The 18386-nt window shown below is 38.0% G+C and overlaps 1 protein-coding gene across 3 annotated transcripts in view; it reads left to right on the top strand.

Moving 5' to 3' along the window:
- ZNF143 (zinc finger protein 143) overlaps nt 1-18386 on the top strand; it is a 38225-nt gene that overhangs the window by 4784 nt on the left and 15055 nt on the right. The window contains exons 2-8 of one of the 3 annotated variants that reach the window (XM_059474856.1): nt 6920-7050; nt 7844-7936; nt 8391-8474; nt 8687-8767; nt 9722-9918; nt 13742-13816; nt 17858-17977. In XM_059474856.1, coding sequence (XP_059330839.1) covers nt 6927-7050; nt 7844-7936; nt 8391-8474; nt 8687-8767; nt 9722-9918; nt 13742-13816; nt 17858-17977 — 774 coding nt within the window. In that variant the 5' untranslated portion in view covers nt 6920-6926. The remainder of the gene's footprint in view (nt 1-6919; nt 7051-7843; nt 7937-8390; nt 8475-8686; nt 8768-9721; nt 9919-13741; nt 13817-17857; nt 17978-18386) is intronic. The other 2 variants (XM_059474857.1, XM_059474858.1) reach the window with 2 other exon arrangements.

Genomic DNA, 18386 nt, shown 5'->3' with positions numbered 1-18386 from the left:
TTTGGAATTGTCTCTGTTGGCAACTCCCAAATGTGTTTCAGACCTCTGGCTCAGGAAGCCATGCTGCGGGAATGGGGCACGCAGGGCAGATGTGGTCATGGAACTGGGTGTTTGCTGTGAGCTGCTTGTCCCAGAGCTGCAGAAGGAATTCAGCTTCTGTCAGCACGGCTGACAGCTCAGTGCTGCTGGAACTACTCTGGCCTCCTTTCGTTAAACAGTAATTTCTTCTCTGATATATTCAAGAAATGTGTGAAGTTAGAAGTCATATTTGGGATCAGCCTGAGTGTTCTCACATGTGTAGGACTTGTTGGTGGGTGACTTTCTAAATCTTCCGGTGTTTAAATGCCATACCTTCAAAAATAATAGCAACAATAATAGCAACCTTCACATTCCCACAGAATGAAAATACACACACATAATCTCATTAGTTAGAGTAAGGATTTGTAAATATTCTTTATTTGCACTGGTTAATCCAATTTTCTTTTTATATCTATAAAATGCAAGCATTGATATCAGACCATACTTTCAACAGTCACAATTTGTAGATAGCATTTGCTCTATAAACTGTATGGAAATGGCTTTTGGGGGTAAAAGACTGCTGGAACATGAGGTAATTTTGTCAGGCTAAATGTGGTTTCCACTGATCACACTTAAGTCAGACTGATGTGTGGTTAAAGCAATGATAAATTTGGTCCTGCATTTATTTTTTGTTTCTGAAGAAATACCAAACACTGGCAGTGAATTAGTCTTGAACTGCACTATTATTTAGGATGTATTTCTTGTGGAACAGAAACATTGAAATACTGTAAAAAGAATAAAAAGGAGCCTTGAGTTTGACTGCTTCAGGGTGTGTATGTTGTGCTTGTGCAGTTGACAGTGCTCTCACTCTTGGTCAGGTTTTTCTGCAGGCCAGACTTAGGTACTGTTATTTATTATTCACAACACTTCTTTACCATGTAGGAAATTAGAAAGTGATTGTGTAATTTGCTATGAAATTACCTGAATCCAGCTGATGTTACCAGATTCTGTAGGAGAGGTTTATATTCTGTATTTCAGCCTTGTTTCCATTTTATACTGGGGATGATTAATGTGGTGGAAATTGCTATTTAATTATGTTTTGCCTTTATAAGAGACTGGAGAAAATACAGTAAAAGAAATTGAGATTATGTAAGAAAGCACATAGCAATTAAGAAGTTGTTGTGTTTACTGAAAGTCAGTCTGACTGACAACAGCACAAACTCCAATTTTTCAGTGCAGTAAAATCCTGGACAAGGTAAGGGCTGTTGATGAAGAAGGAAATCCATGTCTCTTGAAGTGTTTGCTCAAAGCACCCACAGGATCTAGATTTAATTTCTGACCCTGTTACAGATTTCTGCTTAATACTGGAAAAGATTATCATGCAGCTACGCAGGGGAGCAGAGGTAAGATTGTAAAAAGAGTCTTAGTTCTCCTGTGTCTATTTCTGAGCTTAAAGATGACAAGTGACTTTATGTAATTAGTGGGGGAAGAAATGCTAAAAGTCTTCTTGGGTTGCCTGAAAAAACTTTGTGGAATAGTCGGTTTTCCAGTCTGTCAGACTTTCTTTTGCACTGAGACTCAAGAGGCTGTAACACAGGAATTATCAATTGAAGTGTATTTAACCAGATTGTAAATTATAGGTACTATTTTTCCATTTTCACACATTTGTTGCTCATACTATTTTTGTGAAATTACTGCTGTTTGCAATCATATCAGTTGACAAGGACCCTAAGGTAGGCAGTATTTAATTCAGAAAAATCTTCATAATGTTACACTGCGGACATACTTGAATTGATTTTGGGATCCAGTTTTGTCAAACATAGGAATACACTTTTCTTAAATTCCTTAATAAAAGTTTCACTATTATGAGGCTATGTATTATTTGCCATATTACCCTTCTTGATTGTTTTTTTTTTGCTGTTTTTATAAGTTTTATAAAATCACAATGGTTTTGTACATTATTTAGAAGTGTATAAAAATAAAAATGTTTCCTTTCAAATGAAATAAATGCATATTATTTCAAACTTCTCAGTGCTGTCTGCATGAGGGGACTGAACAATCACAAGGTTGGTGAATGTCTAGAGTAGCTTTTTTCCTGTCATTCTTTCCCAGTTTGCACATTGTAAGTTTCTATTTGTAACAGTAAATTTTCTTCCATGCCTGCTATTACAAACTTTATTCTATTTCCCATTAATCATCCTCCTTCCATTAAGCATCACCTTTGTCTCTCTAAGGAGTTTCTGCTACTGTCTCTGCGGGATTTTTCCTTTGTCCAGCAGTCCAGTGGTACAGTTATTCTTTAAATTGCTAATTGCTGCTTTTTTTCCAGCCACACTGGGCTCTTCTCTCACCTGCTGGAGCTCCCAAGTGTCCCAAACCCCCTTTCTGCTCCAGAGCAGCCATGGCCTCTGCCTTGCCCTCTGCCAGCTCTCCCCTTGTTTTTCAGTTGCCTGAATCCCACCTGCTGTTTTTTAGTTGCTGATTCCTAGTTTTTAGTGGAGATTCCTGTTTCCAGCTGCTACATTGAGTTTACATAAAACCCTTTCTTCTAACATTGCATCTTTTCTCCTAAACAAGTGATAGCTCCCAGAAAATTGTATTTGTTTGAGTGTTGGTGGAGGAAAAATTACAGGAGGTGCTCTGGTAGATAGGCAACTTCTTGAAAAAAATTATTGTTTTTAACCATCCTTTCCCCCCTCACATTCCTTTGGTTTCCAAGTGTGGAGAATTTAATGTGTGCCTATTTTTTTTTTCTGTTCAGATAATTTGCAGGGGGTGGTGGCTTGTTTTTGGTTTTTTGTTTTTTTTTTTTTTTTTTTTTTAAATAGTTTGCACCTCTGTGTCGTGCTGAATGCTGTTTAAGGCATGGATCAGTGCTAGAGAGGAGGTGGCTGCCTGTGCTTGGACACACTCTTCAGTTCGGAGATTTTCTGCCAAATTTTTTTTGCCTCAGGCTGATTTTTTGAGAAGTGTTTGAACCATCTAAAAGAATGGTAAGGTTTTCTCTGCATGGATACCATAGACATGTTTTGGTGACTAATCATGTCAGGAATGCAGGATACATTAGTGTCCTTGTGAAAGTCTGCCCAGATATCGTCATTGATGTGCCTTTGCAAATTGACAGTTGCAGCTTGCCTGGGATCTGTGAAGATCTGCAAGAGTTCACAAAGTCAGCTCACAAGTTTTCACTTCAGTGAGTGCTTGCTGACTGAGCCTGGACTTGTCTTTTCTGTAAGACAGCTCTTGAGATGGAGCAGACTCCACGTGTGTCAATCTTGCCAAGCTGCTATGTAGGCTCCACCCCAGCGATCCTGGCTTTTCCTAAAAATGGTTACTTTACCTGCCTTTAACTAATGAGCTGCAGTATTTGAAGTGGGTAAAGGAAATCTCTCCTAGATTTTTATTGACAGAACTCCTGGCAGACTGGAGATTGAAAGAAAAAAAGCTAACTGACACAAATGCAGAGGAAAAAAAGCAATGATGAATTAGGGAAAGAAGCTGGTGAGATTCAGATTGAAAAAATGGTGGAGACAAATTTGATGGAAACTGAAGAGAGTGACTGAAGTGGAGGCAAGGAAGAGATTTGAGTTTGGTGAAAACCAACTGGTTTTGAAAAAGCAAATTATAAAATTTTAAGAGAGTAGATTTTGCAGGGTAGATGATACATGAACAGCAAGGTGATGCTGTTGTAGATGAATGCATGATTGAAAAGACTACCAGAGGGCAGGTGACGTTAGAAGGACTTTCAGAAATTTATCTGGCTCAGGCTTGATCAGAGCAAGTCCCATTTGCCCAGGTTGCTCAGGGCTGTGTCAAGGGGCTTTGAATCTCTACAAAGATGGAGAGTCCATACCTGGCTTGGCAATTTGTTCCTGTATTTGATTACTCTCACCAGGTGACATTGTGGCATCATTACCTCTGACAGATTGACTCTTTTCTCTGCAACACAGGCAGCTCTGCATCTGTCCTTCCTTCCTGCATCTGTCCTTCCTTCCTGCATCTGTCCTTCCTGCCCTGTCTGGCTAGTCAGTGTTCTCCAGTGGGGAGGAAGAGGAGAGCCTGGAAGAGCAGCACATCTCAGTCGCTTTGGCTGAGGGCTCTCTTCCCTGCACAGCAGTGTCAGAGCAGAGCTGCTGTGTCCCTGCAGAGGGAGTCACAGCTGGGGCAGGTGTTTGGGGGGACCCCAGTGCTCCAATCTCTTGTGGGGGATGTAGTTCCAAGGTGGGTCTGAGCATGAGCTGGTGACACAGAGAGGAATGAAAGGGATAGACAGGGGTGTGAGGGGGTCACAGAGCAGAGCAGCACCAAGAGAAGACTTGGAGACTGCTTGCGGAAGGAGTTGGTGTGGGCATGGAATTTTTTTATATTATTCTGACAAGAAGGATGGGATTAGAGGCATGTCCTGGAAATTTGGTATCTAGGACTGAAGGAGAAAATTGGTACAAGGAGAAGGGATGGAGCTGGGGATAAGGAACTTAGTGGAAGGACAGAGGCTTGAGAAAAGGCTATGTTGGAAGTGACCATTGAAAGGAGCTGGAATTGGGAGAAACAGGCTGCATTGCTGCTGAGATCTTTTGTGAGGTTGTGTGATTGTCCAGATCCTTTGGAACAGGAAAGTTGTAGCCATGATTCTGTGTGCAGCAGTTCCTTCAGCTGTTTTCAGTGTGTGAGTTGATAACCATGCTACAGTAACAAACACTGTGAAACAATTTAAACAAAAACTATTGCTCCTGCAGCCCTTGAATGTATCGCATTGGATTTATTTTCCTTCCAAAGTAGCTACTCACCCCTTAAGCCATTAGTTCTGCTCAGACTCAGAACTCTGCAGCTGTCTGCATGGACTGCCTCCCTCACTGCTGCACTGGATAAAAGTCCTTTTGCTGCTAGATTGTTGTTGAGGATTTGTTGGATTGGGGGGGGGGGGGGGGGGGGGATTTTTGGGGGAGGGGGGGTGGTTCTTTCTCTCTTTTTTTTTTTTTTTTTTTTTTTTTTTTTTTTTTTTTTTTTTTTTTTTTTTTTTTTTTTTTTACTGCAACAGTTTTCTGATCTTATTTGCTGCATAGTCCATGAATGCTGGGCTGCTTTGCTTCTGTACTGCTCAGGCTGACTCTGAGCTACATCATGATTGATTTTTGGTTTGTGAGCAAACTGCTTCCTAAGTAAAAGTTTTCTGCCTATTTTGAGATGGGGGATGATAAATGAGTAGTAGGAAAAGAAGTTACTTTTCCAAACTCAGTCATGGACAAGGAAAAAGTTGAACTCAGAATCTCCTATATCCTCATACAGTTCCTTGTCATAGATTATAGTATCCAAACAAATTTTCCTATTTCATTTTCTACAGAGACATCTCTATAAATGCAATTTAGTCTGGATGGCTTCTCCTTTTTATGTGTATTACATCTCTTTTAGAGGCCTCATTTTCTGTAAAAGCTTTTTTCCTGAAAAGGATGTTGGGAGGAATTACCCATCTTCTCTTGGATGCTAAAAAAATCACCTCACACCCATTTTGGATTATATTTTGGTTTCTCTCTTAATTGTATCTTTTTGATGCCAGTTGTTCAAGGTTCAAATTCCTTATTGCAAGCCAGTATTTTAATTTCCTTAATGTTCCAGGGAGAAGTTATGAGGACATGAATCTTGGAAGCTTATTTCTCACAGAATTATGTAGTGATCATTAGTAATGTTATAGGGGGTTTTTGTATGATTTTCAATATAAGATATGAAAAAGACAGGAGGGCTTAAAAGTTTCCCAAAGGTACCCTTGCTTTCCACTTCCTTTGTTCACCTGTATCTGTTCCATTAACTGGAAATAAGAAACTGAGCCTGTAGCTCGAGGAAGAAGTCTGGCTCACTTTATACACTTGGATGTATTTGGAAAATACTGCTTGGGTGTAGTTTTCAACTACTAAATTAGTGTGGCAACCTTTTTAAATACTGTAGGCACACTAGAGTACCTGCATGGTCTAATCTTGTGCTTCTTATTCCTTAGTTTTGAGAAAAGTACAATTTTCTCAGTGGTCTTTGAGACTGTTGATGAATTGCTCATTCAAGAGCAGATATCTGGACTGTAGAGGTAACAACAGCTAAATATATTTGTAAAGGTAATAATAAATAAATTAAACACCCTAGATTATTCTTCTCAGCCTTGAATTATAAACCAGCAGGTCATCGAACCACACTAGATTAAAAGCTGTGGTGTGATCTCCCATAGTAAAACATGCCTGGGTAAAAATGTGGGTATGCAAAGGGATGGCTCTGTCTGGTTCTGTGAGGTACAGCAGTCACTCCCTGATCACTGGCCTTTTGTCTAATTAACAAATTTTTTCATGGGATGCTTCATTATGTTAAAGGATAGATTGTTTTGTTTTTCTTTAAACAGAAACCTTTTTGGAAAAATCTAGGGAAATAGTTGAATTGTTCAGTTAGACTTCTGCACTTTCATTGTTTTTAAACCTCTTACTGGCACTGGAGAGATCTTTGATTTATACAGATAAAGCCCTGCTGTTGTCATGGGTGACTATGGCTGAATTGTCAGCTTTATTTCAATTCTGGGGACAAATAGGTATCATTAGCTGTACTGTCATTACCACCATTAGTCTTTGTACATTGGTTAAGTCATTTATATTTAACTGAAATTTAAATGTGGTTGATGCACCTCATATTAATAACTGCTACCTGAAGTCCTTAACATCTAAGTTAATTGTTAAATAAAGTAAAATACTTATGTATTTCAGATAACTCTTATTCTTTCAAAGTATTTTCCCGATAAATCAATAATTTTTGCAGCTATTTAATACAAAACATAACATAAAATATTTGTAGCAGCTGTATGAAAATCACAATTAACTGAGATTATGGCTCTGTATTTCAATGTTCTGATTTTTGAATCCTTTCTTTCTAGGTAGACAATGTTATTAGCTCAGATCAATCGAGACTCTCAGGGAATGACGGAGTTTTCTGGAGGAGGAATGGAGGCCCAGCACGTGACTCTGTGTCTGACAGAAGCTGTAGCTGTGCAAGGTGACCCTTCAGGTTAAAATACCTCTACATTATTATGTCTTTTCTCTTTGAAACTCAGATAAAGCACTGACATGCATGTTGTTTATTCTGAATTAAAAATCCATCACAAAATAGTTAACTGAGATTGATTAAAATCACTAATTTAATTCTAGATGGAAATTATCTTTTAATTAAGATAATAGAAGTGTAAATGTGCCAAAAATATATGAAATATACAATCTGACTTTATTCTCTGTCTAGTCTTACTGTTTTATACTTTGTAAATTCAGTTGACATGTAAGTATGTATTAAGCAAGTTGAGTTTTAGAATAGATTAATGACTTGAAATTGGCTTAAACTTGATGTTTCCTGACAGCTTTATGATTTTATATGATTTCAAACTCTCTCCTAAATCTGCATTTTAATCTAAATAGTTTTATGTCTATTAATGACAAGTAGTTTGTACAAAACAAAATTATCAATACAGTATGTGTGTCATTATTTCACTGTTGGCTCTGATGATTTAATTCATAGTTCTCCTAAAACCTCATCTTTGTAGTTATTTATTCAGTGACATTGTATTTTTTTTAGTTAAGGAAAATAACATTTAGCTGTCATGTTTACAGAGCAAAATCTAGAATCTATGACCCTAGTACATGTCTCAGGCTTAGAAACCAGAAAGCAAGTAAGAATTACAAATAAGAATTCTTCTTATTTGTCAAATCAATGTGCCTTGAGAAGATGTCATAATTTATGGAGGTCTCTCAGCTGAGATTTCTAGGGTTCCATGCTGGTTGTAGTGAAGGTGAACTTTTTTCCCTGCTAGATGGTGACAACTTGGAAAACATGGAAGGTGTAAGTTTGCAAGCAGTCACCCTGGCTGATGGCTCCACTGCTTACATCCAGCACAATTCTAAAGGTAGGCAGAGCACTGACAGCTGATGGCTACTGAAGTGGTATTCCCCTTTCTAACCCTCTCTTTGCATTGTAAAGTCAGGCAAAATCTGTACAGTGTTTCTGAAGCTCCAGTTCCAGTGGGGAATTATGGTAATGCTATAAAATAAATGTTTCTGTTTTGCCGCTAATAAGATGTAAGAATGAAATTCAGAACGAGTCAAACAAAAGTGAAGAGATCTTTATTGTTCAAACCCAGATATCAACATTCTGCCTAACAAATAGGACAGCAGACCTTTTCTGCTTTTTTAATCCCAGAATGCTAAAAGCTCTGTACAGTCATGCTGTGCTTTCTATTTACCAAACATTATTTCTTGTTGATATTTTATTTATATGTTAATCTAGAAAGTATCTACTGTGTATTAAAACTGTGATGTGTTACACAATTAGAATTCTTAACAATATTCTGTGTATTTCAGATGGCAAATTAATGGATGGCCAAGTGATTCAATTAGAAGATGGTTCTGCTGCTTATGTTCAACATGTACCTATGCCTAAAAGCAGTGAGTGCAATAATACAAGAAATATGTTGTAAAATAATGTATTACTGATAAATATTGCTGTTAAGTAATTAACATTCATGATAATAGCTTGATTTCTTATTTTAATGGAACTGATCATGAAGAGATCTTGGGTATTTTGTAATCCTGGGTATTTAGTGTTTAATCTTTCCATCTAAGGAGTCTCTGAAGTCTCTAATTGTTCTCCTGAGCAGGGGAGAGCCTGCGCCTGGAGGATGGACAGGCGGTGCAGCTGGAGGATGGAACCACAGCATTTATCCATCACACCTCAAAAGGTAACTGCTCTGCCAAGTGCCATTTGTCACCTCAGTGTCCAACACAACTTCAGCAGTGTTTAACTCAGTGTTTTACTCTCTAAAAACTATCATCTTAAGGGGATTCCCAGTGTGAATTACTTGTTGCTTTAACTTTGACAGCTGAAAATTGTTGAGATTACTGTTTCAGTTCTTGACCTGGGCCTCCTATAACAGTTATAAATGAAATCAAACCCAGTGTATTTCACTGTTTATTTATCCCAGGGTCACATTAAAGTGAGTTTATACCTTTAAGTAATAGGGCAGAAAATGTGACAGCTGACACATTTAAGAATGTGTCAAGAATGCAAATGTAGTTATTCCAGATAACATATGTTTCTGCAGAAGATGATTACACTAGTCTTGGAAATGGTACCACTTCTCTAGAAAAAGTGATCAAGTATATATTTTAAGACTGCCTTAAACAGTGTGACAATTACATTTTACAACCAACAACAGTAATGTATGTAGAGAATGTAATATGGATTTTTTTTGTTAAAAGTTGTTTTGTATTTTGTAGTTCTTTTGCATATTTTCTCTTCTTAAAACGTGAGATCTATGAATTCTAAAATCTGAAGTAATGATATCAATAGATCTGGTATATTATTTTCATTTTATTATAAGTGGATTTGAAATGGAAAGTATATTTGTGTTCCTGATTTCCTTTATAAATAAAACTAGATCAATATAATTTTTTTTAAACTTTTTGAAGAGTAGAAATAAAACTATAGGAGGTGTTGTCTTGAAAACAAATTCCTGTGTTATTCACAGTATTATTTTAAGTGTTTATATATCTCATATACTAGTGGTTCTATTTCCCATATATTTCATATGTGTCTATGACTTCAGGAGACACCTCCTGGAGAGCAGTAGTTTCCCATGTAACACACTGCTGCTCCTGTCAGAACCCTAACACTGTGCAATATCATTCCTCAGACAGTTATGACCAGAGTGCCCTGCAGGCTGTGCAGCTGGAGGATGGAACCACTGCCTACATCCACCACACAGTGCAGATGCCCCAGTCTGACACCATTCTGGCCATCCAGGCTGATGGCACAGTGGCAGGACTGCACACAGGAGATGCTGCCATCGACCCTGACACCATCAGTGCTTTGGAGCAGTATGCAGCCAAGGTACTCTGCAAGGCATTTTCTCTAGCCATCATGTCTTAAAAAATACACAGCACAACATACCTGGCAGCACAGCACAAGCCAACTATTGTTTAAGAAATGAAATTGTAACTGGGAGAGTTTCAGACTCCTAGAAAACACCAAATTGTCATGACAGTGCTTCACTGTCCTGAGCAGCTCTGTGCATAGTGTTCCATAAAAAGGAGAAAAGATTGAACACTGAACTGGAGTAGGATTTAGAAAGCCATTTAGACATTTAAATTATAATCTTCTCTATTCTATAAGCATTGTAAAGGAGTCTCTTGGAAGGACACTGTTTGCAAAGAAGGACAAAGTTGAATTATTCTTGTTCAGGCACTGTTGCTGGATTAATTTTTTTCCCTGAATGGGAAGAGAATGGCCTGGTGTACTGAGCAAGGACAACACATGGTATGAAGTGTAGAAAAGACAATCAGTTCAGAAAAAAACTTCTTTGATCTATATTTTCAATAGTAAAAATGCACTAGGATGCACAAAATTCATGTTGTTCACTTTCCTGGGCTCTGTAAAGCATGATGTAAGTATGGTAATGGGTGATGCAACTTCCATGACTGTAGTTAAGCTGTGTCCCAGTTGCTGGATAATTGCCATCAGTGCTTGTACTGCTCTGGAAAAAGAGCAGAATATATTTTAAAGTCTGTCCTCTTAAGGTCACAGAGAGTTGTCAAAATCTGGGAGGCCAGTTAGGGTAATTAAATAGCTTATTCACTATTCTTTTCATTATGCTTCTCTCTGTTAGAATTGAGAGATCCTATGGCAGGCAGTCAAATTGTGTTGTGATGCTGTGCTTTAACATTTCATGAAATAAAAGGTAATTCAATGTTAATTGAGCTGTAATCACAAGCTTTTATACATTCTACAGGTACTATTTCATTTTGATTAAGTCAATCACAACTTTGCCCTTCTTAACAAGCAGCCATATTAATCATAATTTCTGATATATATATACATGTTTTGAGAAGGTGAAAAAGAAACAGAAGAAATGCAAATAAATTTGCATTTTCATCCTATTTAACTCAATATGGGGTTTCTAATTCTGTAATATGAGTTTGTTTCCTGTAGTGCACTTGTGTGTTTGCTTAGGAAAAAATGTTTTCTTTAAGCTTTCATCTCAGAACTTATTCTGACTGGTACTGCTGGAACCTTTAGGAGACAGTCAGTAGAAGTGAGTTTCCAAGCACTACACCTGGTTTATGGGTTTTTTTTGTTACAAAACCAAATATTAGCTCAATGGTCAGAATCCTGTATCTTTCTTAAAAGAGGAAATGTGGTTTTGTGATTCTTCTCCATGTCCGTGCACTCTTCATAGTGAGGCAAGGTACTCTTTTCATAGCTGGTGTTTCAGACACCTTGAGAAAGGTACAGGAAGAAATTAAATACACAAGGTAAGTATATGATAGGATTTTATAAAATTTTAGGTAGTCCAAAGAAGAGTAATGCCTTGTCATTGGCTACACCAGTTTCAGAACTGGGAAACAACAGGTGAAGCTCTCATGTGATGGGTTCAATGAGAATGAAGATGCTTTTTCAAACAGCTCTAAGTTAAGCACTGCTTGTAGGATATTGTGAACACTAATATGTCCTTGGATTCAAGGAGTAATTAGATAAATTCATGGAAGAAAAATGTGTCTATAGCTATTAGGTAAAAACCCGTTCAGGAAGTTCATAAACCACAAATTGCTTGGAGGTTGGCAGAATATTATGGGGAATGCATCACTACATGCTTGGCCTGTTTGTTTAGTGTTCTCCAGCATCTGCTGCTGGCTGCTGGTGGAACTGAAATGGTGCAGTGGTATGGCCTTTACTTTGACTCAATGTAGGTGCCCTTGTGTTTTTATTTGAAGGCAGACTAAACCTTTCTTTAGCATAAAGGAGATTATTTTAGGAGGAGCTCAAAGATCTGCCCTGGAATCCTTCCAGAATTCTTACAATACTGCTAAAGAGAAGTTTAAAGTTGGGTGTCTTTTTTTGTTTGGTTCTTTTAAGGCTTTCTTTTTGAAATTTAAAGGGCAAAGAAAAGAAAGGTGAATTTGGAGAGTGGTGGTTCTTCTTTGTTTCCCTGTCCTATGCAACAGGCAGAAACAGAAAGATCAGTGGGGTGCCCAAGGTGCCAGTGTAGAATATAAGAGAGTTCATACAAAGAGGCCCAAGCAGACTCCCCAGAAGCTCACTGGAAGTGGTGGAACAGGGACATTTTTCATTGTCCTCCCTTCTCCTTGAGGCAGGAAAGTGCCACTTTCCACAACATGCAAAGCACATGCAGACTTAACTTGAGCCCTCTAATTTTGGGCTGAGTCAATGGCACCATCCTCCCAGAGGAGAAAAGGTCATTGCTCTCAGTGATGGAATGGTGAAGAGGTTACAGCACATCCTTGCCTTCCATAATCTGCTCTCCTGTGCCATCCCAGCTGCTGGCAGAGTGCAGGAACTGGGATTTGTGCCTGCCTCAACACGTGCACACATGTTCTCTTGGCATCATTTGTTTCCAATAGTTGATCAAGTTCTAATTTCATGTCAGCAGTTCTTCTCTCTGCCAACAACAGGAAGTTCAGGATGAAGTAATTCAGGTCTCCCTTCTGTGCAGGTTCTCTCCTCTTCCTTTAAAAATTCTGAGGGAGATGGTCCCACAATAGCTATTGTTTCCCTCTGAAAAAAACACCCCAAAATCACCTGCTTTCTGACACTCTTTTCAATCTTTTTGTAATGTAAATTTACCTCTGTTTGGGCAGTTTCCTTATTACTGTTGTAGCTCAAAGTCCCCAAAATAAATGGTCTAATTTAGAGAGGGAGTGTGAAAACCTCTCCTGGGATGAGTTCTGCCAGTCTCCAGGCAAACTGCTGGGGCTGCTGCTGTGGGCAAGGTGCTGCACACAACCCCAGTGATCTCAGGGGCCTGCTGCCCTCTTGGGAGGGAGGGGTCCTGCCAAACTGCTCTAGAGAAGAATAAAATCACTCAGACTAGGCTTAGGTGCATCAGTCTTAGCCTTGAATATAATGGAGGCAGAGATTATTGTGGATGCCTGTGGTTAGTACAGAGACAACTTAGGGATGGGAAACTATGCAAAATATACTTTCATTTTTTATATAGTGACCAGTAACATGCTGTTCTTTGAGCTGCTGCTTGTGAGAGAGTTTGGGATATTTTTTTAAACTGGGTAATTACATTTTTATTTAAATAAAAATTTCACATTAACATCCAACAGTCTTTCAAATATTTTTGTGAGCTCCTTGGAAACAGCAATACCTTTCTCCTCCTGGAGACTGTCTTTAAAAACAAACCTATGTAGCAATACCCAAGTCTTTGCTTAGTTATAATTTGATTTGTTCAAACTGAGATGTAACACATTGTCTTACGTATTTTTATTCAAAAAGAATTGTGCTGTTTAAACAAGTACATTCTGCTTAACTAGGAGTGAGAGAGATATCTTTGTTATAAAATAAATAAATGTTTGATTTGGGTTTTTTTTTGTCAGAACTCAGTATTGTTAAATTTATTGATTTATTGTAATACTTTTGTCAGTCTATTAATTTAACATCCTTAGTTCTTGCAGTCTTTCCTAGCCTGTTATAAAACAACTTTGCTGTGCTCACTTGGTCTGTTGTGTAATGCAGGTGCTGCAAGTGGTGATTTTTGTGTAAGTTGATGTACTATGGGATAACCATGTTCCAAGAGGGAGCTAGAGAGCTATGAAATAATAAACCCAGGAGCTGTCTCAGGAACTCTCTTTCTCAGATGAATAAAAGTAACTGGTGTAAATGTTTTTCCCATTTCAATGTTGTTTTTCAGGTGTCTATTGATGGAAATGACAGTGTTAGTAGCACAGGAATTATAGGTGAAAATGAACAAGATAAAAAAATGCAGGTATGTTCTTAATACAAAATAATTAAATATATTTATTTCTTTTGTCTTTTCTGCCCAGCAAGGTGCATGACAGGGAGTCCTGTAGCCATGAACTGTGGTTTGCTTCTACCCTTCAGAAGTTGTAGATTTCAAATAATACAGATGGATTATAATATCTCACTCTGTACAAGATCCCGTCGCAAGAGTTGTAAAAGGTCTTCTAATACTTACTGTTGTCTAGGGGGTTTTCCTGTTAAAAGATAATTAAAAATTAGGTTGGCTTTCTAAGATTTTTCAAGTTGACCTGAGTATTTCTTCAATAACAGTGTAAGTATTTCAGAAGTTCTTTCCAGAGAAGGAGCTGACTTTTGATAGTACTTAAAGCAGAAGAATGCTGTCTCAGTTATTAAATTTCTGCTAGGAGAGACCATTCCAGGCATAGGTCTGGAACTGTTCTCTCTCTTTAATGACTTATTTTGATTCCACTTGCCCTGTTAAGGTCCCTGACCTTTACAGCAGGTTTTATAAAGAATCAGTAGTTAAGAGTATTGCTCCTAGAGAATGCTTAAAGAAGAGAAAAAGACTTCAACTTCTTCTGGATCCATATTGTTTGTACACAGAATTTACAAACCTTTAAATGTTAAAAGATTAATGTAAAATTTTAAAGGGTAATGGAAAATACAGGTGCAACTTACTAAGTCTGAAGCTTTTTTCCCTAAGATCCATAAAATTATGTAAGGAGAATGGTATTTGGCATTATAATGTATTTTATTAAAGAAAAAGACAAAAATATATCCTGGGCTTCAAATATACAACTAAAATAACACTAAAAACTCTATATCCTCACATGTTCAGATGACAAAACCAAAAATGGAAAAGTCACTGCATTGAGAATGGGGCTTCTCTGGGCAAACTTTTTCTCCTGTTTGCTTAATTTAAGAAATAATGAAGTAGACAAGGAGGAAAAATGTCTTCTTCCAAGTTCAAAATACATAATCTGTGAAAGGAATAATTATGGCTCACCTCTCACAGCTCAAATTTTATCTTTTACAAGTTAGATCCCACAATATTTAAAGCTGCAGACACTTCACTTTTGCCTGTGTGGCATGACTGTGGAAGGAGAGAATAACTAATACTTGCATTATTTACTGTATTGGACCATGTTCCAGAAAAAGAAATCAAGAAATTTAGAGGGTTTGCACTTGTAGGTTGGAATAGAGGTACAACTCCAATGAAAGGCAAAATTCAAGGAGGAGTAAGATAAAAGTTTTGTTGGTTTTACCTGAAGTAAGAGCCAATAAAGCAGAATTACTTGTAATCAGTATCCACCTAAATATTGATTTTGGCTTCAGCCCCAAAGCAAACTGAATGTGGTTTTATCTTATACATATATGGCAACATATGTGCAATATGGAAATGTGCCAATCTGTGGAGCACTGCATGTTCCAAACAAAACAAGATCTGATATTTCCAAAGGTAATGAGGCTTAGGCTCAAATTCTGACCCTTATAAGGTGACTACAGTTGGCCTTCAGTTGAAGGGGCCCACAGCTATCAGTTCTGTATAAAAATAGAAATCATTCTTAGATCTTGATTTAAGTAGATACCTACTTGGAACTCATTCTGTATTCATATGTATTGATCTATAATTTATAAAATAGTCTCACACTTAGATGCAGAATTAAATAGGTGTATATTTATAAACTTTTTAATTCCACAGGGAACAGCATAGAACAGATGTCACACTGCTAAGCAGTCACTCAGACTTGCATGTGGTTAGTTAGGTGTTTCAGCAAAGAAAAAAAAGCATAAAACCTCTTTGTGATTTCTACATGGGAAAACAAAAGACTCTGTGTGCCCAAATGGATATCTCACTATTTCCTTTCAAACCTGTCATACCCATCTGCTCATAATACACATTTTGGTTATATGATTCTGCTTTTATGTATGTAGTAGAAAAATCTGATCCAAGATCTTTGGTTTTCTCCTGTGTTACCTTTCTGAGATCAGGATGCATTTGTGATCTCCTAAAAATACAGGGTTTTAAATTCTCTTTATTTATTCATTCTATTTAAAAGTATTTGAAGCACACAGTTCCTCTCAGTAAGTTCCACATTATTAGAAAGGTGCTTCCTTCCCAGTTTTTGTATCCATCTTAATATTGGTAGGATTATGGCTGGTTATTTCCTTGCAGATATCAGCACATTACAGAATTGTTTTCATTTTCTTTTCAACTTTGGCATACTTGAGCTTTATGGCAGAACTTAGCACGTATACACATATTTTATATGAATATTTTTATATGCTGGAACAACAAAGAAATAGTAGTAAAGATATAGATAGGAAAAAAATAATTAGTGCTTCAGTTCTCAACCAAATGTGTTCTTTATGATCCTTAATGTATTGAAGTGATTTCTGTGTTTCATGCTGTCATAGGTTAAACAATAGTAGCAGTAATGGTTTCTTGATCCAGATTATTTTTCTCTGTGGTTCCAGAGGAGACTTTCTGAAGTGATGGAGTTGAACATTTCAGCTGATTAAAAGTTTTTTATTAAACTTTGCTCCTTTAGTCTTACAAATATTCTGAAGGTAACGGGTTATTCCATTGTCTCTGAAGGATCTGTAGGAAAGGTGTTAGCAGTGAAATGTGTGATTTCTCTGGAAGAGGAAATAAAGGTGTGTGCTGCTGCAGTCTCCCTGGTGCAGGGAGCTGTGCTGGGGGCTCAGGTGGCTGAAGTGCTGTGGTGATGGATCCAGGCTCTTTAAAAGGGCCAGCTGGGAAGGAGAGCAGCAGGAGCTGCCCTTCCACTGGGAACAGCAGGAGTGCACAGGGCTGTGGGATGGGAGGTGGCTCAGCCCAGAGTGGATGCTGAGCTGGTGACTGTGCACAAGGTCATGGTCAGGAGGAAGATGAAGCCTTCTCCAGACAAGTGGAGCAAGCCTGGTGTGCGCAGGCCCACAGCCTCATGGGGAATTTTAACCTCCTCGGTATCTGCAGAAGGAATCACAGCAGGGCACAGGAGGAGCGGAATGGAGCTCAGGGATGGCAAGAGGCAGTCTGAGCAGGCTACTGAGCAAAGGGGGCCACTTTGCAGAGCCTCAGTTGCCAAAAGAATTAGTTGGGAATGTGAACATAGGGAGCAGACTTCAGGAGTCTTCAACCTCAGAGATACTCAGAAACTGTTTGGATATGGTGTGAGCAACCTGCTGCAGCTGACTCTGTTTTCTGCTGAGAGTATTGTCTCCTCATCCACCCTGTGAAATCTTTTGACAGTTTGGAGTAGAATTGGATTTGTAACAGAAGGGAGGTGATTTGAAAGGACAGACTGTATAAAACAGTCTCGACTGCTTTGCACCAAGTTGTGTGCAAGCACTGATGTTTGGGCTGCTGCCTTTGTGTTCTGTATGAATGTCAGTTTTTTTTCATGTTTCTTGCATGTCAGTGTAGAAAGGAGCCTGTGCAAGGGGTTTCAGGTGCCTCCTGAAGCTGTGCTGCTTATTTTCTTCTTGTCATGCCACAAGGGAGAGTAGAACCTGGCTCACAATGCTCCAATTAGTTTGATCAAAGTGCATGCATGGCAGACCCAGTTCAAAATGCTTTACTTCATTTTCAAAAAATGCTCATTCTAAGGATATTTAATTATTGTTTGGCCTTTCCATGAACTTATATTTGAAGGTGGTCTGGTTTATAACTAATTTCCCTTAGGAACAGATCTAGCACCTATGACTTGTCTACTAATTTGGTCATTTTACCACTGTGCTTATATTTAAAATAGTTTGTCTTTGTTATTGGACTAATTAATGCAAGCTTTTAAATTTGCTAGGTACAAGTAAATGGTTTACAATTTCCATCATGGTTTTCAGTTATTTATTTTTAGTTTATTTATTGAGGGCTCAGAAATACATGGCATAGCAGAGCAAAGAGAAACAAAAGAAACCTGTCAAAATCAGCTCTGGCTTGATAGCAAAATGAAGTGTGTAACTTCTCTGATCCCTTTTGGTTGGATTTTTTTTTTTAGTATGTGGTTGAAGTTTTTAAAACTTTTTTTCTCTTTCCCTTAAGATTGTCTTGCAAGGACATGGAACAAGAGTGACTGCAAAATCTCAGCAGACTGGAGAGAAAGCCTTTCGCTGTGATTATGACGGCTGTGGAAAGCTGTACACAACAGCTCACCATCTTAAGGTGAGGAGATGTAAAATGTGCATTGCTACTTTGTAAATATGATATTTTTGGAAAGATTATGTGGTTAAAAGTAATAGAAATTGAGAGGGAGCCAGTTGCAATGAGGCTGTTTTGTCAGATGTTTATTGGATTGATTTTACAGTAATTGGTGGTGCTCAGCTGAGTTTACTTTGTGTTTTGGGATCATGTTCAGCTGCTCATTGCCAGCATGGTGAGGTTGTTCCTACCAGCAGTGTCACAGAAATTCTGGAATCCAGCATTTGTTTTATCAACTTTACATGTATGCATGATCATGAAAAAATTCCATGTTTTGAAATATTTCACCATCATAGTACAAAGTGACACTCTTCAAAATTAATATTCAGAGTGAAAAGATGGCACATCTTTTCACAGATGGTGACTTGTTAAT

This window comes from Ammospiza nelsoni, chromosome 6 (genome assembly GCF_027579445.1).
Source record: "Ammospiza nelsoni isolate bAmmNel1 chromosome 6, bAmmNel1.pri, whole genome shotgun sequence".
Classification (NCBI taxonomy): domain Eukaryota; kingdom Metazoa; phylum Chordata; class Aves; order Passeriformes; family Passerellidae; genus Ammospiza; species Ammospiza nelsoni.
Note: the sequence above shows the minus strand (reverse complement) of the source record. Positions and strands in the feature narration are given on the sequence as shown.